This window comes from Aricia agestis, chromosome 18 (genome assembly GCF_905147365.1).
Source record: "Aricia agestis chromosome 18, ilAriAges1.1, whole genome shotgun sequence".
NCBI lineage: Eukaryota > Metazoa > Arthropoda > Insecta > Lepidoptera > Lycaenidae > Aricia > Aricia agestis.
Window position 1 is genome coordinate 10,133,855 of NC_056423.1, and position 22,420 is coordinate 10,156,274.

Below are 22,420 nucleotides of genomic sequence, written 5' to 3' on the forward strand. Positions count from 1 at the left end.
ACATATTTTATAGTAAGTAAGTATCTAAGTATTTCTCCAAGCTTTAGCAATCATGTCTCTGGGGCAGAGTCATACTAAAGTTTAAGCATGGTAATGTGGTGTGTAGAGTTCTGGGAATAATTTCAGCTTTTTCTACAGGAAAAGGCGAGTCCAAATAATGTGTTCTTTGCAACGTGTCTCAAGTCTTTACTCTTGACCACTCATGTGACATGTGGTAACTCGTGAATGGTAAGGCACATTGACTTGAAGGAAAGTAAGAAAAGTAGTAAGACTATGTCGGACTGTCGTGATTGACTTGGAGGGAAGTGAGACTATGTGAGACTGTCACTAAACGTTCTGCAAGCTGGTGAGGAGTGAGGACCTTAGTCGCAGGCGGGCGCGCGTGTCTCCGCGAGGACACGAGTGGCGAGTGACGCGGCGCCCCCCCGGCCCCCCTCCGCGCCCAGTGTTGGACCCGGCTCAAGACCGCGAGCGCCAGTACTCCTCCGACCAGCGATGCTGGCCTGTCTCCGGAAATAGTGCGTTTCCCCGAATTCCGATCCCCGCGCCGCCCGAGCCGCGATCCGAACCGCGTTCCGATCGCGGGCCGGACGGCGCCCGCGGGCCGCCTTCCCCGGAATGCGACCCGCGGATACACCGGTGTACTTCCCCAGATCGAACGATCGCGCGCGAGTGTTGTGCAAATGACTGGCTGCCCCTGAGGGCATATCGAAATGTGGACAAAACGATTAAAATGGAGGTTTACCCTGTGCGTGTTGTTCGCCGTGGCCGCGCTCGCGCATGCGGCGGGAGGTAAGCCGTGTGGGCTCGGACGCGTCATCGTTTCTATTTTCGTTGTAACTTGCGCTGAAATTATGTAAAAAGCGCTTTCGGCCGCTATTTTTGGCGGAAGATAACCTAGAAAGGTTTATCGTGCGAGATACGCTGAAACGTTTACGACTTCCGAGTGGATTCGTAAGGTTGAGACGAACTAATCGATTGCGATAGTAGAGCTCCGCAAATAGAAATTCAGGGGTTAGTCGCTAGGCGACGCCATCTTGTGAAAAACGATAGGATCGAAGCGCGATTATAAAAATGAGAAAATAGGTCAATATCATAAGTTTTATGTAACTGCTAGCTGTACTAGAAACACTTGCTAGTGGAGCTAAAGAGTAGGTTATCATAAAAATTTATTTGTGTACTACCCACTAAACATTTTTCTTTTCTGTTTCCTTTAAAAAAATACGTAGGTAAATTGCGGAAGTTGATTAGCGATTTTCTTGTTTTTCAGCGTTTAAAATTGTTTCTGTTGAAAATTAAAAAATACTCCGTCAGTATTCGCATTTTTGTAGAGTTTTAAAAGTAAAAACTACAGTGTTACATTTTTGATTGCACAAATGAACGTTAGATGTGTATAATAAAAGTTTTATCGATTTATTTTGGCCAGTATTTCTGTTTTCAAGGAATTTGTTTTATAGTCCCATTCATAAACAGATTATTTATGTAGACCGTGCTAGCGGGTTTACGGATTTAGATGCATTAAATTTAGTTTGCTAAGTCAATGACAATCCATCAAGGCTCAAAATTCCAACGTAAATTGTGCGCAGCACTATTTACATTTTTAGATTGTATCCATCCCTCCCAGTCTTTGCTTCAAATTCAATAAAAAAAACAATAGATGGCGTCAAATTTTGTGTAACTGTCAAAACTGTTCTTTTTTCAAATATTTTAAAATCTTTTTTAATGATGAATACGGCCGAATACTCGCATACAGAGATTTTGCTCGCTTTTTTATTCAGTATAAAAGTCTCAGGGGTAAAATTGTAGGAGGCTGGATGCAAGTACCGTGGTAGAGTCTTCACGGTCACTCTTCACGTCACGGCAGCGTCGTCTATAATAACTATGACCAAAGAATAGGTGAAGGTTGGCAAAGTGACAGTGTTTAGACTGAGCGTGAAACTAACGCTGGTTCGATTCCCTCCAATGCAGATTATAAAGCTCGTTTCAGGGTCACAGAACTTTAGATTAATTTGTACAGCATCAAAACGTAAAATAATTAAGAAGTATTATGCCTGAAAAAATATTTACATCCAAATATTATGTGCAAGTTCTATGTCTGACGGTCTGTTTGTTACCTTTTTACGCTGAAACCGCTGAACCGATTTTGCTGAAAGGAATGGGGGTGGAATGAGTTCCGGGAAAGGACATAGGATACTTTTTATCCTGAAAAAATGTACGGTTCCCGCGCGATAAATGAATTTTGGCGCAACGGAGTTGCGGGCGTCATCTAGTTATTAATAAAGGTCTTAACACCTTTTCAGTTAGTGTTCACTGTGTAAGTTTTAACAGACTGTATGAGAGGACAAATAATTTTATCACACATATTAAAATATACATTATGCTATGCATACTTATTTGTTTACCTACTTTAATTCTTTACTAATAAAATGACATTTTCTAAAAATGATTCCTAGCTAGATCGATTTATCCCCCCCGAAACCCCCTATACTTATACTAAATTTCATGATCATTGGATGAATTTTTATATTTGCATGTTTCACAATTCACACACAGAATAATAAGGAAAAAAAGGATCAAAATGTTTTATTCCAATTACCCCGGTATTGCTAGTCAATTTATTTTCTCATTTTTTGCAATCAGCTTCTGGTAGACCTCTAAGTTTGTGTTAAGTATGACAATTTCAACAAACAAAAATAACCCGTGCAAGAAATGTAAATTCGTTTGATTTTTGTAGGCAAAACTATATCTACTTGCTAACATGCATATTTAAACAAAATCAACACTACAAGATTTCGCAGTACTTATTATATTTGAATAGTATAAGCTCGCAACTCCGTTGTGTGTAATATCGTTTGTCGCGCGTAAACTGTACATTTTCCGGAATAAAAAGTACCCTACGTCCTTTTCCGGGACTCGATGTCTCAATGTATGGTCTCAGTTATGAGGTAAAAGTCTGTGACTGTTAGTTATAGGGTTAAACCCTGGAGTATTGAACCGATTTTTTTCACCAATAGAAAGTTACGTTATATCTATCAATGTTGCGGGCAAAAAAATAATTTAAACAGCTCTTGTCAAAAATTCCACCGCGGGAGATTTTGTTAGTAAAAAAATTTATTATGTACTTAAGGAACCTAATATTATGTTATAAATATAAATACATAGGGGTGTTACATGTCCGTACGTTACATCGTAGTACCTTTAGGGTGGGTTGCACAGTTAAAGTTATGGACTATGATTATAGTTAAGGCTAATTTAACTTTAACCTTAACTTTGACCACAGAATTTGACAGAAGACGTTGCTGGTCCGACAAGGCTTTAAATGAACGTGGGCGGGGGCGCTGCTGGTAAAGGAGAACTGTCAAAAATGGCGTTTTTGTATGATGACAGCCGTTAGTTCCTTTTTTCGCCACGTTCATTTAAAAGCCTTGTCGAGCTTTATAGTTATGGTTAAATATGGCGTCCATTTTTTACTTTAACCAAAGATTTGACATTTTGTATTGTAGTTAAAGTTAGTTACAGTTATAGTTAAGTAAGTTGGCCGAAGTCACGACGTCGTCAACGTGGAACGGTGCGGTAACGTACGTTGACGTGACGTGAAAATTTACGTCAACGTAACGTCTCCGTTTTTTAACAATAGCAAAAGCAGAATACGTATTGTGCGGTCCACGTCTAGATCAGTAGTGAAGAATGTAGCAGTTTTACAAGGCATGGCGACGTACAATGTTGCTATATCGCGATGTGCATTTTGCGGTACGTTAACGTACCGTGCACGGGCGTATATATAGCTTTGATAAGGGGGGGGGGGGGGCCCTAACGAAAAAAAAGCGGCCAAGTGCGAGTTGGACTCGCCCATTAAGGGTTCTGCAGCAGCCTAAATACCTACTCTGCCTACGGACACGCTCCACAGTATAATAAAATAAATAAGAGCTCCCACACCGGTTTCGGTGACGGTGGCCGGTTTCATTGAAACCAGGCCAGCTACGCAGGAGTAATTTTATAGCGCCCAAGTGTGTGCGCAGTACACAAGAGCACTCTCTATTCCTTTACTCTCATCACCCAGTGGGACGGTATAATAATAATTATTATATTACGTGTACTTCGCCAATGAAAATCGGTGGGTACATAATATATTGTCGATTGGACAAGTAAGATGGATAGTAATGGGGGGGGTCCGGACCCCCAGGACCCCCCTCTTATATACGCCCATGGTACCGAGCCACGTTACGCCCCGTTCCTCGTTGACGACGTCGTGACGTGGAGATGTAGACAGGCTCTATCTCCAAAAGCTATATCGTTAAAAGTTGCGTGTTGTGTGTGTGTATCATGGTAATCCAAAGGCGTAACATTTTATGTATTTCCCTGAGGTCTTTCCACAAAAAAATTTATCAACGTTCGTTCAGTAGTTTTTTCGTAAAAGAGTAATAAACTTCCATTTTTTTTTATGAAATAAGGGGACAAACGAGCAAACGGGTCACCTGATGGAAAGCAACTTCCGTCGCCCATGGACACTCGCAGGATCAGAAGAGCTGCAGGTGCGTTGCCGGCCTTTTAAGAGGGAATAGGGTAATAGGGGAGGGTAGGGATGGGAGGGGAAGGGAATAGGGGAGGGTAGGGAAGGGGGAATAGGGTAGGGGATTGGGCGTCCGGTAAACTCACTCACTCGGCGTGAAACAGCGCAAGCGCTGTTTCACGCCGGTTTTCTGTGAGAACGTGGTATTTCTCCGGTCGAGCCGGCCCATTCGTGCCGAAGCACGGCTCTCCCACGTATATTTATGCTTAGAAAGTTTCATACGTAGGTCTATATAATACTAAATGACGCCCGCAACTCCTTAGTTTATCGCGCGGGAACCGTACATTTTTTTGGGGTAAAAAGTAAGCATATCTACATACCCAGCAAAATATGTTTAGCGGTTTGGGCGTGAAGAGGTAACAGACAGAAAGACAGACACACTTTCGCATTTAAAATATGTATATATAAGATTTTTCAACTAAACGTTCTTTTAGTTTTTATTCATGAATTGACCATATTCCATCTCACACCTAATTTATTTTTTATTTACCTATCGTAGAGAGATGATTTTTGTGTTTGTTAGAACTTGGGACCCTAATATAAAATCTGGTTCTGCTAGAGATTAGGATCAAAAGTTAGTAGCGAGCTAATATAGAGATAATCCGCGATTTCACGGTTCACCCCTTTAGGGGTTAAAAATATAGTCAAACACGTGTTTATTTTCTTTTTTACAAAAGTTCAAGTCTAAATTCCCATAAAAATATTTTCCATGGGTATTTGAGACCTTTAACTAACTTAAAAAAATTGAATAGACCGAACAGGCGGCGTGGCGTCGAGAAAAATGTGATCGAGAATATGCATGGAGTTGGATGTAGATGGACAGGGTCCTAAAAGCCAATCTAATATTATAAATGCGAAATTATGTATGTCTGTCATCTCTTTGACGAGTTTCTTACGCCGGTTCTTCTCCAGTTCTCGCCGGGTTAGTTACCGAACCGGTGGTAGGCACCATGTAGACTTTCAGAGAATATTTGCAAAAAAATATTCTGAATTTTATTATATTATGTATAGATTTGAGTTTGGGTTTATGTCCAAACTGCCAAACCGATTTTGCTGAAATTTGGCATAGAGATACTTTGAGTCCCGGGAAAGGACATAGGATACTTGTTATACCGGAAAAGTGTTCGGTTCCCGCGCGATAAACGAGGTTATCGTAATGAATCTAACTAATCAGGGACCGTACAACGAAACCGTTTTGAGACTCAAACAATCGTGAAATGACGAAGTTAGAGTTATAGGACTCCAGACTTGAAAATATTATCGTAGGAACAATTCCGTAATCTTGTATCTTTATTATGCAAAACTAGATGTTCGGTGCGGCTTCGCCCGCGTAATTTAGGAATTTCACGGAAACCGTACACTTTTCCGCACGTTTCTTCACGTAGTCTATTCTTCATATTATGTGCCAATTGCCAAAGAACATAAAAATTGCTCCAGTAGTTCTCATGATAATAAGCGATTTCAATTTTTTCACATTTTGCTCTATTTCTTCGCTCCTATTAGTCTTAGCGTGATAATGTGTTAAACGTGGGAGAGCCATGCTTAGGCACGAATGGGCAGGCTCGACCGGAGAAACACCACGTTATCACAGAAAACCGGCGTTAAACAGCACTTGCGCTGTGTTTCGCCGAGTGAGTGAGTTTACCGGAGGCCCAATCCCCTAAACTATTCCCTTCCTTACCCTCCCCTATTCCCTTCCCTTCCCATCCTTACCCTCCCCTATTACCCTATTCCCTCTTAAAAGGCCGGCAACGCACCTGCAGCTCTTCTGATGCTGCGAGTGTCCATGGGCGACGGAAGTTGCTTTCCATCAGGTGACCCGTTTGCTCGTTTGCCCCCTTATTTCATAAAAAAATATATTATATAGCATAAAATAGGCTATAGGCTGTAGCCTTCCTCAATAAATGAGCTATCTAACACTGAAATAATTTTTCAAATCGGACCAGTAGTTCCTGAGATTAGCGCGTTCAAACATACAAACAAATTTTTCAGCTTTATAATATTATATTATACTAGCTGTTGCCCGCGACTTCGTCCGCGTGGACTGTTTATAGTTGTTCCCGTACATCGATTGAGTCGTTTACGCGCAAATCAGAAAAGTATATTGTGTGGGAACCGCACATTTTTCCGAGACAAAAAACATTCCTTGTCCCAGATTCAAATTAGTATCTCCAATCTCCATGCCAAATTTCATCAAAATAGATTAAATAGTTTAGGCGAGAATCATAAAAGTTTATTGTGCGCGAAACGTATATTTTCCGGGTTTTTTTTTAAGTATTCATTCAAGTATTTTACAATATTGTTTCGTTATTCTAAGAACCGCCAAACTGCATATCAGTTAGTTGGCGATATTTGCAATACATATTTTATATAATATATCTAATTAAACAATATAACACATGTTATTAACAATATTAATAAATTAAAAATTCAATAACAAAATATTTTTCTTCTTTCATAAAACAAAACAAAACCTTATTATGTAACATAATGCTTAAAATTAATAATAACAATCAATGAATAATCAAGTGCTCTTATAAAATAAAATGTATTACTATTTAAGTATACTGTATACAGCCTTTTTCCAAAAAATAACTTTTTAATTTTTCCTTTAACTTAGTTTTACTTAGTTTGTTACTGTCACCCCTTATAAAATCAATTTTGTTGTAAATACTAGGAGTCAAATATCTCCTAGTTCTTTTGCCATAGTAGTTTTTTATTGCCGGTATTATATATTTGCCCTGTGTAATATTTCTGTGTTATGTTGGTGATGATCTATTAATTTCTTATATTATGTATCTTTGTTGTATTGTTCTAATGCTATTAAATATTCTACTTTTGCGTAAATAAAAAGTATCCCTTGTCCTTTCCCGAGACTGAAAGTATTGCCATACCAAATTTCATCAAAATAGATTGAATAGTTTAGGCGATAATCATAAAAGGTTATTGTGCGGAAACCGTACATTTTCCGACAAAATTAGTATTCCTTGTCCTTTCCCGAGACTCAAAGTATCACCATATCAAATTCCATCAAAATAGATTGAATAGTTTTCGCGCAAATCATAAACGTTCCGCGCAGCTTCGCCCGCGTAAATTAGATATTTCACAGACAAATTAGTCCACAAAAAAATAACCTATGATCTCCTACACGTGGTCTACTTCTTATCTGTGCCAAATAACAGAAAAATTGCTCCAGTAGTTCGGAGAAAGAAAGGGCTTACCCTTTCAAATAATTTCCCCCGTTTTTTTTCCACATTTTCCTGTATTTCTTCGCTCCTAGCGTGATAAAATATAGCCTATAGCATTCCTCGATAAATGGGCTATCTAACACTGAAATCATTATTTAAATCGGACGAGTAGTTCCTGAGATTAGCGCGTTCAAATAAGCCCTTTCAAATAATTTCCCCCATTTTTTCCATATTTTCCTCTATTTCTTCGCTCCCATTAGTTTTAGCGTAATAAAATATAGCTTGTAGCTTTTCTCAATAAATGGGCTATCTAACACTGAAAGAATTTTTCAAATCGGATCAGTACATCCTGAGAATAGCGCGTTCAAATAAGCCATTTCAAATAATTTCTCCCGTTTTTTCCACACTTTCCTCTATTTCTTCACTCCTATTAGTATTAGCGTAATAAAATATAGCCTATAGCCTTCCTCGATAAATGGGCTATCTAACTCTGAAAGATTTTTTAAATCGGACCTTCTTAAGATTAGCGCGTTCAAACAAACAAACAAACTCTTCCCAATTATAATATTAGTATAGATTAAACTAGCTGTCCCGATGAACTTCGTGTCACTTTAAAACCTTCCCTGGACTTCTAAGAATATTTTAAGACTAAATTTAGCCCAATCCGTTAAGCCGTTTTCGAGTTTTAGCGTTACTAACACAATTGAAAATCCATGTTTATATATATAGATTAAACTAGCTGTCCCGGTGAACTTCGTGTCACTTTAAAACCTTCCCTGGACTTCTACGAATATTTTAAGGCTAAAATTAGCCGTTAATCCGTTCAGCCGATTTCAAGTTTTAGCGAGAGTAACACATTTAAAAATCCATTTTTATATATAAGATAGTATAGATGTATGTGGACCACGTTTTGGCAAATATCCTTAGCTTAATACTTACGTAAGTTGAAAATAATTTTGGCATACTAAAGCTACTACCTACTCTCGTAATCTCGTTATAAATTTATGAGACACTTGTTGTACGTCGGCAAAATATTTTTGGCATAATGTAATCGGACAATCGTATCAATCGAAACAAAAATACTCTCGCTATTTATATGTTATAGTGATACAACATAGATAAAGCATTACAGCACTAGGCGAGTGGCATGAACCAATTTTTTCTATGCGTTTTCTTTAATATTTTCCACGTGTTTAAATTTTTTATGTATATATTTTAAGCATTGTACATTATGGAGGAATATATGTCTGTTTTCAACAACAACACCTAAAATTTTAGTGAATTGAAATGAAAACGGATGAATCGCAAAATAGGTTGTTTTATTTAAAATATACGTCACCAGTACCAACCACCAATACAATGCTAAGTACTGACATACGGTTTTGCTCGATAGTTTTACTCCAAATCGAGCAATAACCACCGTGTGGACCGCAAAACTGACAGCTCGAAGGCTCGCTTCGAGCCGACTCCGATAGAATTAAATATGTCAAATATGTCATTTCCTTCGACATATATAACTATCGAGCAAAACTGTATGTGAGTACTTAGCATTACGGGGTTGTCAATTCACCCCTAAATTTTAGGTTTAGGTGTCACTTAAACATCGGTGAAAACAAAACTGACGTTAGGTGCCCCTTATATTGGCTTAAGGGACACCTAAATTTTAGGTGCTGTTGGTGAAAACGGGCAGTTGGTTATTTTGAATTTGTGCCGTAATGGTTAGTCGCATTTGACCTAGAGAGGTATCATTAGATTCCTAAAAGATTCGTCTTAGTCATGAGAGTAGTTCTGGGTCCGGCAAAGTAGTCATCTTCCTTTAAAAATAAGTAACAAATATACATAATATTGATGAGAAGATAAACGTTCTTACCAAGTTGGTATCCAGGGCATCCCAGGGTGGGTTGCACCAACTTCCTTCAACTACATATAACTGTAACTTTAATTCTAACTATAACTACAGTGTAAAATGTCAAATCTTTGGTTAAGGACGCCATATTTAACGATAACCGCTCAAACTTATATCGAATTTTTTTCGTGAAAATTGACAATGGATTACAGTGTTGTTATAATAATATTTTTCCTGTCGATTTTGACAATTCATTTTTTATACTGTTTGTTGCGTTTATTTTTAACAAAAAATAAACGCAACAGACATCTGTCAAATTCCGTGGTCAAAGTTAAGGTTAAAGTTAAGTTAGCCTTAATTACTATAACCATAACTTTGGCGATAACTGTAACTATAACCACGCCTCTGGTGCAACCCACTCTAAAGGTCGTTTTCCATGTCAAGCGTGAAGTTGCCCGCATTCTATCATTTTATGGAAGTTTGTACTGTCATGCGGGTAACACGCGCGCGGCCAGGAGCATGTTGTCACCCGCATGCGGACTAGATCCGCGCGCGGGTACCAACACGCATGACAGGAAAAACGCTATTGAGCTTCACTGTAGCTAGTAAAAACTAGAAAAACTCGTCTAGCTAATTCTCCCTTATCAACATGTTTGAGATCGATGCCAAGATGCCAATACACTCTATCATTAAGTTGTGTAATAGCTGTTATAAATTATGTCAGCCGCTATATTTACCAACAATTATATAATATTTTATATGCACCAGTTTGATATAGAGCGCGCGTCATGTCAGACGGTGACTAATTTTTTTCTTCGCGTGTCTTATATATTTTTAGCCGCAGCTTATGTCATTGTTAATACAGCCAGAGTAGACAGAATTATAAGCGATGGACGTATTTTGCATACTCGGAAAATTAGTCCAAAAGATATAAAAAAAGATAAATACATAGTATAAGATAAGGAAAGGAAAGGATTGGAGATAGGCCACAGATTAACAAACTAATGCAAGTACATAAGATAGAATCTCTATCATATTTCATAACTTAAAATATTATTAGATAAATATTTATGTTATCAATTCATTCACGAAAAGAACACGCAACAATTTATTCAAGATATAGTTTGTTTTCATAAGAAAGTTTTCAAACACCCTGTTGATAGTGTCCTTGACCTTCAAGTCGCGCTATCTTGCGTTGGTTCAACTTGCTTGTCAAAACCAACAATAATTTCTTCTACCAGTAAAAAGCAACGCGGAATGCGAACGCGGAACGCCGGAACGCGTGACCGGTCTCTGTCTGATAGGTCCCTAAAAGTTTATTTTTCGTGAGCAATTTAGAATAATTTTTGTAATAAACGACGAGGAAAGGGGTTAAAATCTTGTGAATCATAATATCATTAAGTATATATTTTTGGAGTGAAAACTTCTTTAGCGGCGTTGAGCACATTTTTGTGGGACGGGTAAAAACTGTGAAACTCGCGTCAGATTCCCGTGCTGATCGAAAAACCGTAAGACGGTTGGAGAGTAGTGTTGTAACATCGAAATCGATTAATCGAACAATCGATTGTTTTTTTTCGATTGTCGATATTTTTTAATCGATTGTAAGGGTTTCGATTAATTAAAAAAAAGTTTTTTTTAAAAATCGATTTTCATAAAAAATGGGTTAAAAAAAATAATGCACAACGTTAATAATCAAGTTTTCACTTCTGCCGGCACTCCCGGAGTGCAATCCGTCTTTTTTTTTCTAAACAACAAAAGAAAATAGTTACATTTAGCAGCTTTACTTTGGTTTTAATAAATAGTAGGTGGACAATCGTTTAATTATTGCTTAGTTAAATAGACACGAATGCCATAGTTTATAGTAGTTTAACTGTGTTAATAGTTTTAAAATAGAATAAAACGGTCATGTTAAATATGTAGTTTAATGGGTACAAGAAAAGAGTCCAAACTAAAGCTATTTCTCGTTTAAAAGTGAAAATATTAAGTTTCCATATACAGGATGTAACAAAACTAAGTGATAATACTTTAAGATGTATACGTGTTCCTTGTAGAGAGTTCACTGTGATATAGCAGCGCTGAAAGACCAAATTTTTTTTCACTTTTGTATGGGGAACTCGTGACGCTCGGGCTCTTGCCCATACAAAATGAGAAAAAAATTTGGTCTTTCAGCGCTGCTACTTTCACAGTGAACTCTCTACAAGGAACACACACACCCTAAAGTATTATCACTTAGTTTTTTTACACCCTGTATAAATATAGTTAAAATAAAAATTATTAACGTGGGAGAGCCATGCTTCGGCACCAATGGGCCGGCTCGACCGGAGAAATACCACGTTCTCACAGAAAACCGGCGTGAAACAGCGCTTGCGCTGTGTTTCGCCGAGTGAGTGAGTTTACCGGAGGCCCAATCCCCTACCCTATTCCCTTCCCTACCCTCCCCTATTCCCTTCCCTTCCCATCCCTACCCTCCCCTATTACCCTATTCCCTCTTAAAAGGCCGGCAACGCATCTGCAGCTCTTCTGATGCTGCGAGTGTCCATGGGCGACGGAAGTTGCTTTCCATCAGGTGACCCGTTTGCTCGTTTGCCCCCTTATTTCATTTAAAAAAATGTTTGATTCCTGTGGTAAGAAAGTGGAAAAGTTTTATGTATTCACGCCTAAGTTAGATGATAGTTCATAGGAGGCTCAGTTAATACTTCTTTAAAGTTTGGGACAATGGCAAAGGTTACACTACTATCCGCCATTCATCAAATATTATATATTATAATTAGTGCCATAGGTATAATCTGTACTACAGCCTGACCTACGTCATATTATGGTTGGTACTATTTACTAAAACTAAATGTCGTCATTGTAGCCGTGATTATTCTGCTAGGTTTGACGTTACGCGATCCATTTACGTAGATTCGTCATCTGCTTATGAATTAACTTCTCTGATAGTACATTTATCTTATTTCTTAGTCCATACTACCCATACTAATATTATAAATTTTATGCGAAAATGTGTCTGTCTGATACCTCTTCACGCCCAAAACCGATTTTGTTGAAATTTAGTATGATTACTGTGTTTCTCATAGAAACACAGCAATCAAAAGTGAAACTTTCAGTGCCGCTACTTTCACAGTAAACTCTTTATTTTAATTTATAAGGGACACACATAACACACCCTAAAGTCACAGTTTTTTACACCCGGTGAAAATAGGTGAGAATAGAGTATAAAAACTATTTATAAATTCTATTTGTGTTCACATTTCCACTAGATGTCACTGTTTCACGGACACGTGGCATCATTTCAAAAATAGAATGTCAGATTCAGATGTTAATTCAATGGATTAACTTTTCCTTTTGATCAACTAGCAATATATAGATTTTGCAGATAAGAAAACTTCCGCGGTATGCAATGAAATTAGTTTTACTAGATAATAGTTTGCCAATTTACAAGCGCACTCAGAGTCATTTAACGATTAGTTATATTCAATTTAATGAAGAGTGGCTCCATACACGTAAAGTATAAAGTATCCTATGTCCTACCCCTGTGCCAAATTACATTTTGTAGGTCCAGTAGTACGTGCAAGATAAGCGTATTCAAACGAACAAACTCCTCAGCCGTATAATATTATATTACTCTCTGTACCTGTAGTATGTATGGCTTTATTTTTCATCAAAATCGGTTAAGTCGTTTTGGAAGAATTTGGCAACAAGCACCTGCGCATGAAAATTTAATGTCAGAAAAAAATATTAGTTTCTAACAATACAACATGTATCGAGTAACACTAATATTAATAATAATTGTTAACCTAGTTGATGAATATATCTATTTTAGCATCAGTCGATCGTTGGATGGGCGCCATTACAATTAAAATAACCCTCCTAGCGCAGTCGGTTAAATTGCCACTACAAAAATGCGAATAGGCGTTAAACTTACATTAGAAAAAGAATTTAGAGTGCTCCAAGTGGTCGGAAGAATTAGCAATCGTTTAATCTGCTCTTTCTAATTGACAAATGACGAAAGAACTACAAGGAAAAATGTAACATTAAATATCCTAGTTAATATAGGGTGATATTTAAATTAGGTACGATAAGACATAGGTATATTTTTTTCAATAAATTTTAGTCAATTTACTTATATAGAAAAACAGTACTGCCTGTATTAATTATTATAAAATGGAACCGGTGGTAGGTCATCACGTAGAAATTCTGAAAAGATTTGATTCAAATTCACTTCGAAATAAGACGTAGGTAATTATACATTATTTTTATTTATTAAAAAAAAAACATTTTTATCAGTCATTTTCATTTGAAGCTAGAGACATTGTACAAATTTTTAACTTGTCCGTTATTCGTAGCCGTAACTTGTAGACTACGCCGTAGCTTGTCCCTACGCCGTAACCTGTAGACTCTACGCCGTGGCTTGTCCCTACGCCGTAACCTGTAGACTCTACGCCGTAGCTTGTCCCTACTCCGTAACCTGTAGACTCTACGCCGTAGCTTGTCCCTACGCCGTAACCTGTAGACTCTACGCCGTAGCTTGTCCCTACGCCGTAACCTGTAGACTCTACGCCGTAGCTTGTCCCTACGCCGTAACCTGTAGACTCTACGCCGTAGCTTGTCCCTACGCCGTAACCTGTAGACTCTACGCCGTGGCTTGTCCCTACGCCGTAACCTGTAGACTCTACGCCGTGGCTTGTCCCTACGCCGTAACCTGTAGACTCTACGCCGTGGCTTGTCCCTACGCCGTAACCTGTAGACTCTACGCCGTGGCTTGTCCCTACGCCGTAACCTGTAGACTCTACGCCGTGGCTTGTCCCTACGCCGTAACCTGTAGACTCTACGCCGTAGCTTGTCCCTACGCCGTATCTTTTTTGAAATTATTTATATTGCTATTTAGTGTTTAAGGAATTTATTATTAACGTCTGTTTAATTGTGTTTCAGCGGAAGAGGAGGTGCCGTCGGAGTCGCAATGCCGTCCATACATAGAGAAGGCGCTAAAGGAAAAAGTGGGGGGTGATGTAGAGCCAGGTGGGTAATCTATTTATACTCTGTAATATTGAATATCCATACTAATTGCTAATAATATTATAAATGTAAAAGTGTGTCTGTCTGTTACCTCTTTACACAAAAACCGCTGAACCTAGATTTTTCTGAAAATTTGTATGGAGATTCTTTGAGTCCCAAAAAAGGACATAGGATACTTTTTGTACCCAAAAATATACCGTTTCCGCGCGATAAACAAATTTGGCGCAACGGACTTGCGGGATTCATCTAGTACAATATACTGTAGAAAGTCGATTTACCGGACTAATTGTTGTCGTTACTCATTCGGATAGTAAAAAATCCGAAATATCAAATGTACGAAGAAAAGCGAGTTGGTGCATAATATTATGCATGTAGAAAATGTTCTCTGTTGGTAAAAACTTTATTCATAAAATATTAATAGACATATTTTCTGGCGATAGTCCGGTTAATCGCGAATCCCTTTAACAGAGGGCTGGATAAAAGCTTGCTCAAGCTCTATCATTCACTTTGATCTAGATGAATAAATGACACTTAATTAGGAAGAATACTAAAATCTGTAACATCGGTTAGGTTAAATTATTATTAGGTCAATAATAATTTTAGTTACTCGTTACACGTTGCGTAATCTTTTCAATATCTTTCCTAATAAATACGTATACGTGAATTCCCTATGACTCAAAAAACAGTGTGTGTTTGTAAATTAATTGGCAATAAATACAACACCTGTACAGTTTAAGCCGCGTGATACATTATTATTACACGTTCATGTGTCAGTGGACTCGCATTTTCTGCGGGAAACGTGTTCAAAGTTGTGACATAATGACAGCAAAGTGACAGACTTATGGGTACGTAACGACAGTAAATACACTTACTCATGCTAACCTTCGTCTGTTACTCTTTTGATTTGATCCCCTATTTTTAATCATTTATTGGGTAGCAGTTAGAAGTGTTGTTTACACTTTTCATGTGTGAATAACACGTGAAAAATAACTTTTTAAAAGTTTTTTTTTCATTTAGGACCCAACTTGAAATCAGAATAAAGATGTCATAATTAATATTTAAATTTTAATCAAATTATCTTTTTATTTCAGAATCTCAAGAAAAAAACGATTCAAATGAAGCAACAGTGGATGACGATACGAAAGAAGATACATCAGTAGAAGAAGGGAAAGCGGAAACAGAAGACAGTAAGGAACAGGACAGCGGAGAAGTAGAAGCACCGTCCGTAGAAATAGCTGATGAACCTTACACGTCCCAAGTTTCCGCGGAAGACGATGGTGATGCATCTAAAGAAGACGCGACAGTAGAAGAAACAGATGACAAGACGGTAGAAGAAACCGAAGACGCGACAGTCGAAGATACGGAGGACAGCGCCGAACAGAAAGAGGGTGATGCTGGAGACAGCGAAGAAGCATCTGCTGAAGAAAAAGAATCCGAAAAAGGTACTGTTGATTTCAACTATACAACTTTCTTTTAAATACACTGATCATGAGTCATGATTAGGTTATGTTTAGTTTTTGTTGCCCGTAACAAAGACAATAGGTATGATGACAATTTTTTTTCTTATCGGTAATTGAAAGACACTTAAAAATAGAAATATCGTTAAAAGAATGACTCTAATAGCTTAAAAATTCACCAAGATATGACAATTCAAATATCTCATAAAATAGACCTGCCCGAAACGCTCCACACAAAGTGCTACGAAAGTATGACGTCAGTCTTTCGTAGTTTGTACGCATCGAGAGACAACTTTGTTCGACAAGTATATTAAATATTGCGTTTATGAAAGTGGTTTCATAACAAAAGTTGCTTTTAATTGCATAAGTTATCGAATTGTATACAAATATTAAGAAATTTAATTGAAAAAAAATTCGACTTAAATATCCAACTTAGAAGGCGCATAACAAAAAAAATTACAAATGCTATCAAGCTGAAATTTTGGAAACACTTATTTTTTACCGTGATTTCTTTATTTTATTAACAAAATTCGCTAATCTTTGACCTTGTCATCATCCCTATTCCATGGTCGAAGTTGATAAAATTTCTATCGATCACTTTTAACTCATAGACTAAAAATATTAAATCAAAGAGATTAAATTTAACGGTGCAGTTAAGTATACTTTATCGTTTGCTTTACATTACGTTTTTACTTTTATCAAAATAAAAACTGGCTGGAAGTAGAAGTAAAATAATCTAAAACCAATAAAGATTATAAAGATGTGTTATTACGTTTTGACCTTTGATTCTATGATTACAGACAGTGGTGAAGTGGCAGCCGATGGTGATAGCAAAGAGGATGCCGCCACAGAGGAACAACAAGACAGCCAAGAAGACCAAGCTGATAGCAAAGAAGTGATGGATGACAGTCAAGAAGCTCAGGCAGAGTCTCAGGCGGATGACGGTGAGAGCGCTGAAACTGAAGATGCCGCAGAAGATGCATCAAAAGAAGCAGCAGACGACGGTGATAGTGGAGAAGATAAAAAGGAGGACGATGGATCTCAAGAAAAGGCTGAATCTAAAGAGGATGAGCAAGCTTCCGGCGAAGAAAAAGAAGATTCCAAAGAGGAAGCAGAAGACAAACCCGAGGATGGAGACTCTAAGGAGAAAGATGAATCTGCTGAGGCCGCGAAAGAGAGCGAAGAAGAAGGAAGCAGAGTAAAGAGAGAGGCAGAAGACACTGAAGAGGCCAAAGATAGCGGCGAAGAGGGCGAGGAGGCTGGTGAGGAAGGGTCCGAGGAGGAATCTCAGGAAGGTGCCCCAGAAGAAGACTTATTACTGGTAATAATTTTTTCCTTAATTATTAAATAAGTAGTTTGAGCCTTATTTATAAATTATAAGCGAGATTTGTAAAAGAGATGTCTCTAGCTCTTTTAATTTATTTCTTTCAATTAATCCCCTTATTGTGGTAGGTAACAGAAAGAGCAATTTGACCTATTGTGCTAGAAGCAATATTTTCGCCATCTACTACATACATACTAGAGACACACTTCCTGCCTTAAAATGAACCCTATTTATAGTCTCTTTTGATGATGTTGTGCACGTGTGCACGGCGAAAAAAAACCACCAAAATTACAGTTTATTGGGGATATTATTCAAATATTTTCACCACAAACATTTTTCAGACTGGAGAAATACCCGAGAACCTGAGATCGCGGGACCACATCATCCAGATACTTCGTCTGGATGAAGATGCGAGTGAAGATGAGCTCACCATCGAGAAATCAGCGGAGATCATCCTTCGGGACCTGAAGAGGCTGTACGAGAATTCCATCAAGCCCCTCGAGGGTCTATACAAGTACAGGGACTTGAGCAATAGGCATTTCGGTGACCCTGAAATCTTCTCGAAACCGTTGGTGCTGTTTATGGGACCGTGGAGCGGTGGGAAGTCCTCCATACTTAATTACCTGACCGGCATAGAATTCACCAAGTGGTCTTTGAGAACAGGTACGTGTGACTGAAATTAACTTAAGCCCTTATAATATGGTACTTACAAGTCGTTAACGCCTCCGTGGTCTAGTGGTTTAGAGCTTGGCTTTTGACTCGGAGGTCGCGGGTTCAATTCCCGCATTGGAAACATGTTATTTCCAACATTTTGGTTAGGACAATGCAGGGTGATCACCTGATTGTCTGACAAGTAAGATGATTCATCATTCTTCATCGGATGGGCATGTAAAAAGTCGGTCCTGTGTCTTATCTCTCGCCAGTCGTGTCGGTCTTCCGTCCCACTGGGCTATGAGAGTAAAGGAATAGATAGTGCTCTTGTGTATTGCGCACACACTTGGCCACTATAAAATTATTCCTGCGTAACTGGCCAGGCTTTCAAACCGGCCATCGTCACCGAAACCGGTGTGGGGTAATTATTTACGAGTCATTGCTTTTCATAGGCGCCGAGCCATCACCGGCATATTTCAATATCCTGATGCATGGCAAGGAGCCGGAGGTTCTGGACGGCACGCAGCTGGCGGCTGACTGGACGTTCTCTGGGCTGCAGAAGTTCGGCCAGGGGCTGGAGGAGCGTCTGCGGGGACTGCGGTACCCCAGCAAGCTGCTTGAGAAGGTTCGACTTAAATATTTCAATAAGCCGTGACCACATCATAGATTTCATTTTATAAAATACTCATGTAGTTAATGAAATGATCGCATTCCATCTGCCCAGACATTATTTAATGATTTGGCTAATGGACTGACAAACATTTCATGAAATGCGGCCATTTCATAAAATACTCATTGCCTTTCATGAATTTAACAAATCTACGATACGGTCAGGACAGAATATATTATCCCGAAGAATATATTATACAAAAGTTAGGGTAGCCGTTTCCACTTGATATCTAATGTAAACGCAACATAAACTCCATTTTCGCTGGTCGTGAAGATTGATAGCCATTTTATAAAATAACGCAGCCCAGGATCTAATCGGCACTAAATGTTTGAAAGGTGGAACTTGACAATTGGTGAAAAGTAGTTGGTTATGACTTGTGCCTTCAGGTGAACATCGTTGAGATCCCGGGCATCCTGGAGGTGCGGAAGCAGGTGTCGCGTGTGTTCCCCTTCAACGACGCCTGCCAGTGGTTCATCGACCGCGCCGACATCATCTTCCTGGTCTACGACCCGTCCAAGCTCGACGTCGGCCCCGAGACGGAGGCTATCCTGGATCAGCTGAAAGGCAGGGAGTCGCAGGTGAGTTCAGTGGCGTTCAGCTACTAAGGAGCAAGGTGTCCCGAAACGCTGGAACAACCTATCACCAGCAGTATCTCCGGACCAATACGACCTGCAAACCTTCAAGAAGAGAGAGTATTTCCACTTAAAAGGCTGGCAACGCACCTGCAGCTCTTCTAATGTTACGAGTGTCCATGGGCGACGGTAGTTGCTTTCCACCAATAGTTATTGTAGCGTATAAATGTACCGTGTGCGAATTCTCTGTATTTCATTATAATTCCAGACGCGCATTGTCCTCAACAAAGCTGACACAGTCAAACCGGAGGAGCTGATGCGCGTACAGAGCGCGCTCATCTGGAACATATCCCCCCTGATGAGCTCGGCGCAGCCCCCGGTCATGTACACGGTGTCGCTCTGGTCGCTGCCCTACGAGGCCGGGGCTCCGGTGCGGCTGCTGCAGGCGCAGGAGAGGGAGCTGCTCAGGGACCTCCGACACGCCGTCGATAAGAGGATCGAGAATAAGATAGCGAGTGCGAGGAGATTCGCGGTGAGTACAAATATTTGTTTGACATTGTGACTTGTGCCGATAGCATTAATTTGGTGTGTTTAATGTCAAATTAATGTAAGTCACGACACGACTCACACCTCACCACTCACAAAGAGCTTCAAAGTTTTTCTTTCTTTTTACACAAAACTACTCGTCTAAAGGTCCTAGTTATTTCAAGTTCAAATCTGTTTCAATTCAGAGATAATGTGTTAAAAAAACACTCAAATACATTAAATAATACATTAACCATAAAGTTAATATACCTAGCGGAATAGAGAAACAAAGGCCTGAGCAAGAGAGATGTCACTATTAGTAACACTGTGTAACGCTCACCGGTGAGCGAGACACAATAGAATAACAATAGATTTTCAAGAATCCACTATCGAAGGATTAAGAGCCTAGACGAAATATCTGGGTGGTGCTCCTTGTCCTCGTACGTTTGTTTAGATTCTAAACAAATCAGCGTTTAATTAATTCTATACATTATTTTTAGAATAATGTATAGAATAATTTAACCTACATTTTAGAACAAGGTATAGAAATAAAAATGTATAATATTAGTAGGACCGTCAGCCGTGATACATAGTTCACCAGGCCGATGTTCTGCTGGTGAATTGACATAAATAAATAAATATCCCCAGGTCCGCGTGAGGAATCACGCCAAGATGGTGGACTGCTACCTGACGACCTACTACAACCACAAGACGATATTCGGCAACAGGAAGCTCATCTCGGACGCCATCATCGAGAACCCCCAGAACTACCACATCTACGAGGGACTCAGCACGCTCACAAACATCTCAAGGTGAGTTGTACTATAATAATAGAGAAGTTGATTCCTACGTACTTTGGTCGCATTACGTCAAACCCAGCCAAGACAGATTATAACACTGAATTGACATGATCCGACCAAATGAAGTTGGTCTGTCAACTGCCTAGGACTCTATTTCCCCGATGGTACCACCACAGAAATTGATTTATTGGTCGGGTTGTGTCAAGGCTCAAGCCCAGCCGACATGCTTACTATAAACTTACGATTGAATTTAGATTTTATGTGGCCCGGATAGTAATATAGGCGCAGTTCAAATGACAAAATAAAGAACTTGGCATGGGGACCTACATTTAAGGACCACGCATTGATGAAATGTTATGTACAGTAAATAAATACGGTATGTTGGTTTAATTATTTGGTTGGTTTCATAAGTGGAATAATACCTCTGTGAAAATTTACATAGTGGGAAATTACCATGGGAAATTACCTTGATTGCAGGCGCGGTCGCAGCGGGGGTCACTCACTATACTAAAAATTGATTGGCAAAAATTTCCTTGTATTATTTGGCAAGATTTTGTCATTTTTCAATTTGACCTTAGATTTTGGTCATGTCCCATGTGACCCCCCCCCCCCCCCCCCTCCCTTCGGACCGTACCTGCTTGATTGCCCAGGGTGCCGGTTATAAAAGGGGCGCTGAAGGTCAACAAAAGGGGCGCCATTTTTTTCAGGACTACCAGCATCCTGGGCGCAAGAATTCTGCGCTGGTAGTGCTAAAACCCGCACTGGTGACTTCCGAGACATAAAGTCTTTACTCTTTATCATGCCATGATGATTTTCTGGGCGCTTTTTCTTTTACACAACAAATCTGTTTCCAGGTACGACCTGCCCGACCCGGAGACGTACCGCGACTTCTTCCGCCTCAACCCGCTGTACGAGTTCCAGCAGCTGTCCGCCACCTGCACCTACTTCCGCGGCTGCCCCATCAACCGCCTGGACGTCGCCATCGCCTACGACCTGCCCGAGCTCGTCGGCAAATACAAGAAGATGGTCGAAACCGCCACACCGCAAGGCATGCCCAAAAGTTGAAACACCCGCTCGTTCTCTCGCGCGTAGCATCGTCCGGCGCGGACCATAGACAATTTGGGCACATTATGCATTTCTTTTTTAATTGGATTCTTTTTTTAGTTGAAAATCGCATTTTACTTTTTTTTTTGCTATCGCTTACTCCCGACGGTGACGGTTTTCTTTGTGTTTTTTTCTCGTAGAAAATGCAGGAGACATCCAATTTCCTATTAACATTATTTTTATACGAATGTCAAAAGCAATTTTAATATTCTAGTCATTAAGTTTGTTAGTGAAAGTTGTTACGTACTATTTATTATAATTTATGGCGCGTGCTGATGGGGGTGAAAAAGATTTGCGTTGCGGTCTCTACCCTGAATCTCTGTTAGATCGAGACGTTGTGAATATTAAAATAAAGTATAAATAAATAATGGTGTTTCATTTGCAATCAACAACCTTATACATGTTTTTAATGAGTAATGAATGAGTTACCTGATATACCTACCATAACGCCTCCGTGATCCAGTGGTTCAGAGCATGGCTCTTGACACGAAGGTCGTGGGTTCGATTCCCGCGTTGGAAACATGTTAATTCCTAGTTTGGTTAGGACAATGCAGGCTGATCACCTGATAGTCTGACAAGTAAGATGATCCATGCGTTGGATGGGCATGTAAAAAGTCGGTCCTGCGCCTGACCTCTCGCCAGTCGTGTCGGTCTTCCGTCCCACAGGGTATATGAGAGTAAAAGGAATAGAGAATGC

General features: G+C 39.4%; 1 protein-coding gene across 1 annotated transcript; it reads left to right on the forward strand.

Annotated features, from left to right (window-relative positions):
* The first annotated feature begins 418 nt into the window (after positions 1 to 418).
* Positions 419 to 22,084, forward strand: LOC121735846 (sarcalumenin). Its single transcript, XM_042126802.1, has 11 exons — positions 419 to 518; positions 654 to 792; positions 14,537 to 14,623; positions 15,712 to 16,062; positions 16,878 to 17,398; positions 17,743 to 18,064; positions 18,505 to 18,677; positions 19,109 to 19,300; positions 19,563 to 19,826; positions 20,468 to 20,631; positions 21,474 to 22,084. The coding sequence occupies exons 2-11, from the start codon at positions 714 to 716 to the stop codon at positions 21,682 to 21,684; spliced, it is 2,364 nt and encodes a 787-aa protein (XP_041982736.1). The 5' UTR covers positions 419 to 518; positions 654 to 713; the 3' UTR covers positions 21,685 to 22,084.
* Positions 22,085 to 22,420: the final 336 nt, after the last annotated feature.

Excerpts from the sequence above, each read along its gene's own strand:
- LOC121735846 (XM_042126802.1), top strand. The coding sequence starts at position 714 with ATGTGGACAAAACGATTAAAATGGAGGTTTACCCTGTGCGTGTTGTTC. Across the intron at positions 17,399-17,742 it reads CAGAAGAAGACTTATTACTG|ACTGGAGAAATACCCGAGAA; the intron begins GTAATAATTTTT and ends AACATTTTTCAG. Across the intron at positions 18,678-19,108 it reads CCAGCAAGCTGCTTGAGAAG|GTGAACATCGTTGAGATCCC; the intron begins GTTCGACTTAAA and ends TTGTGCCTTCAG.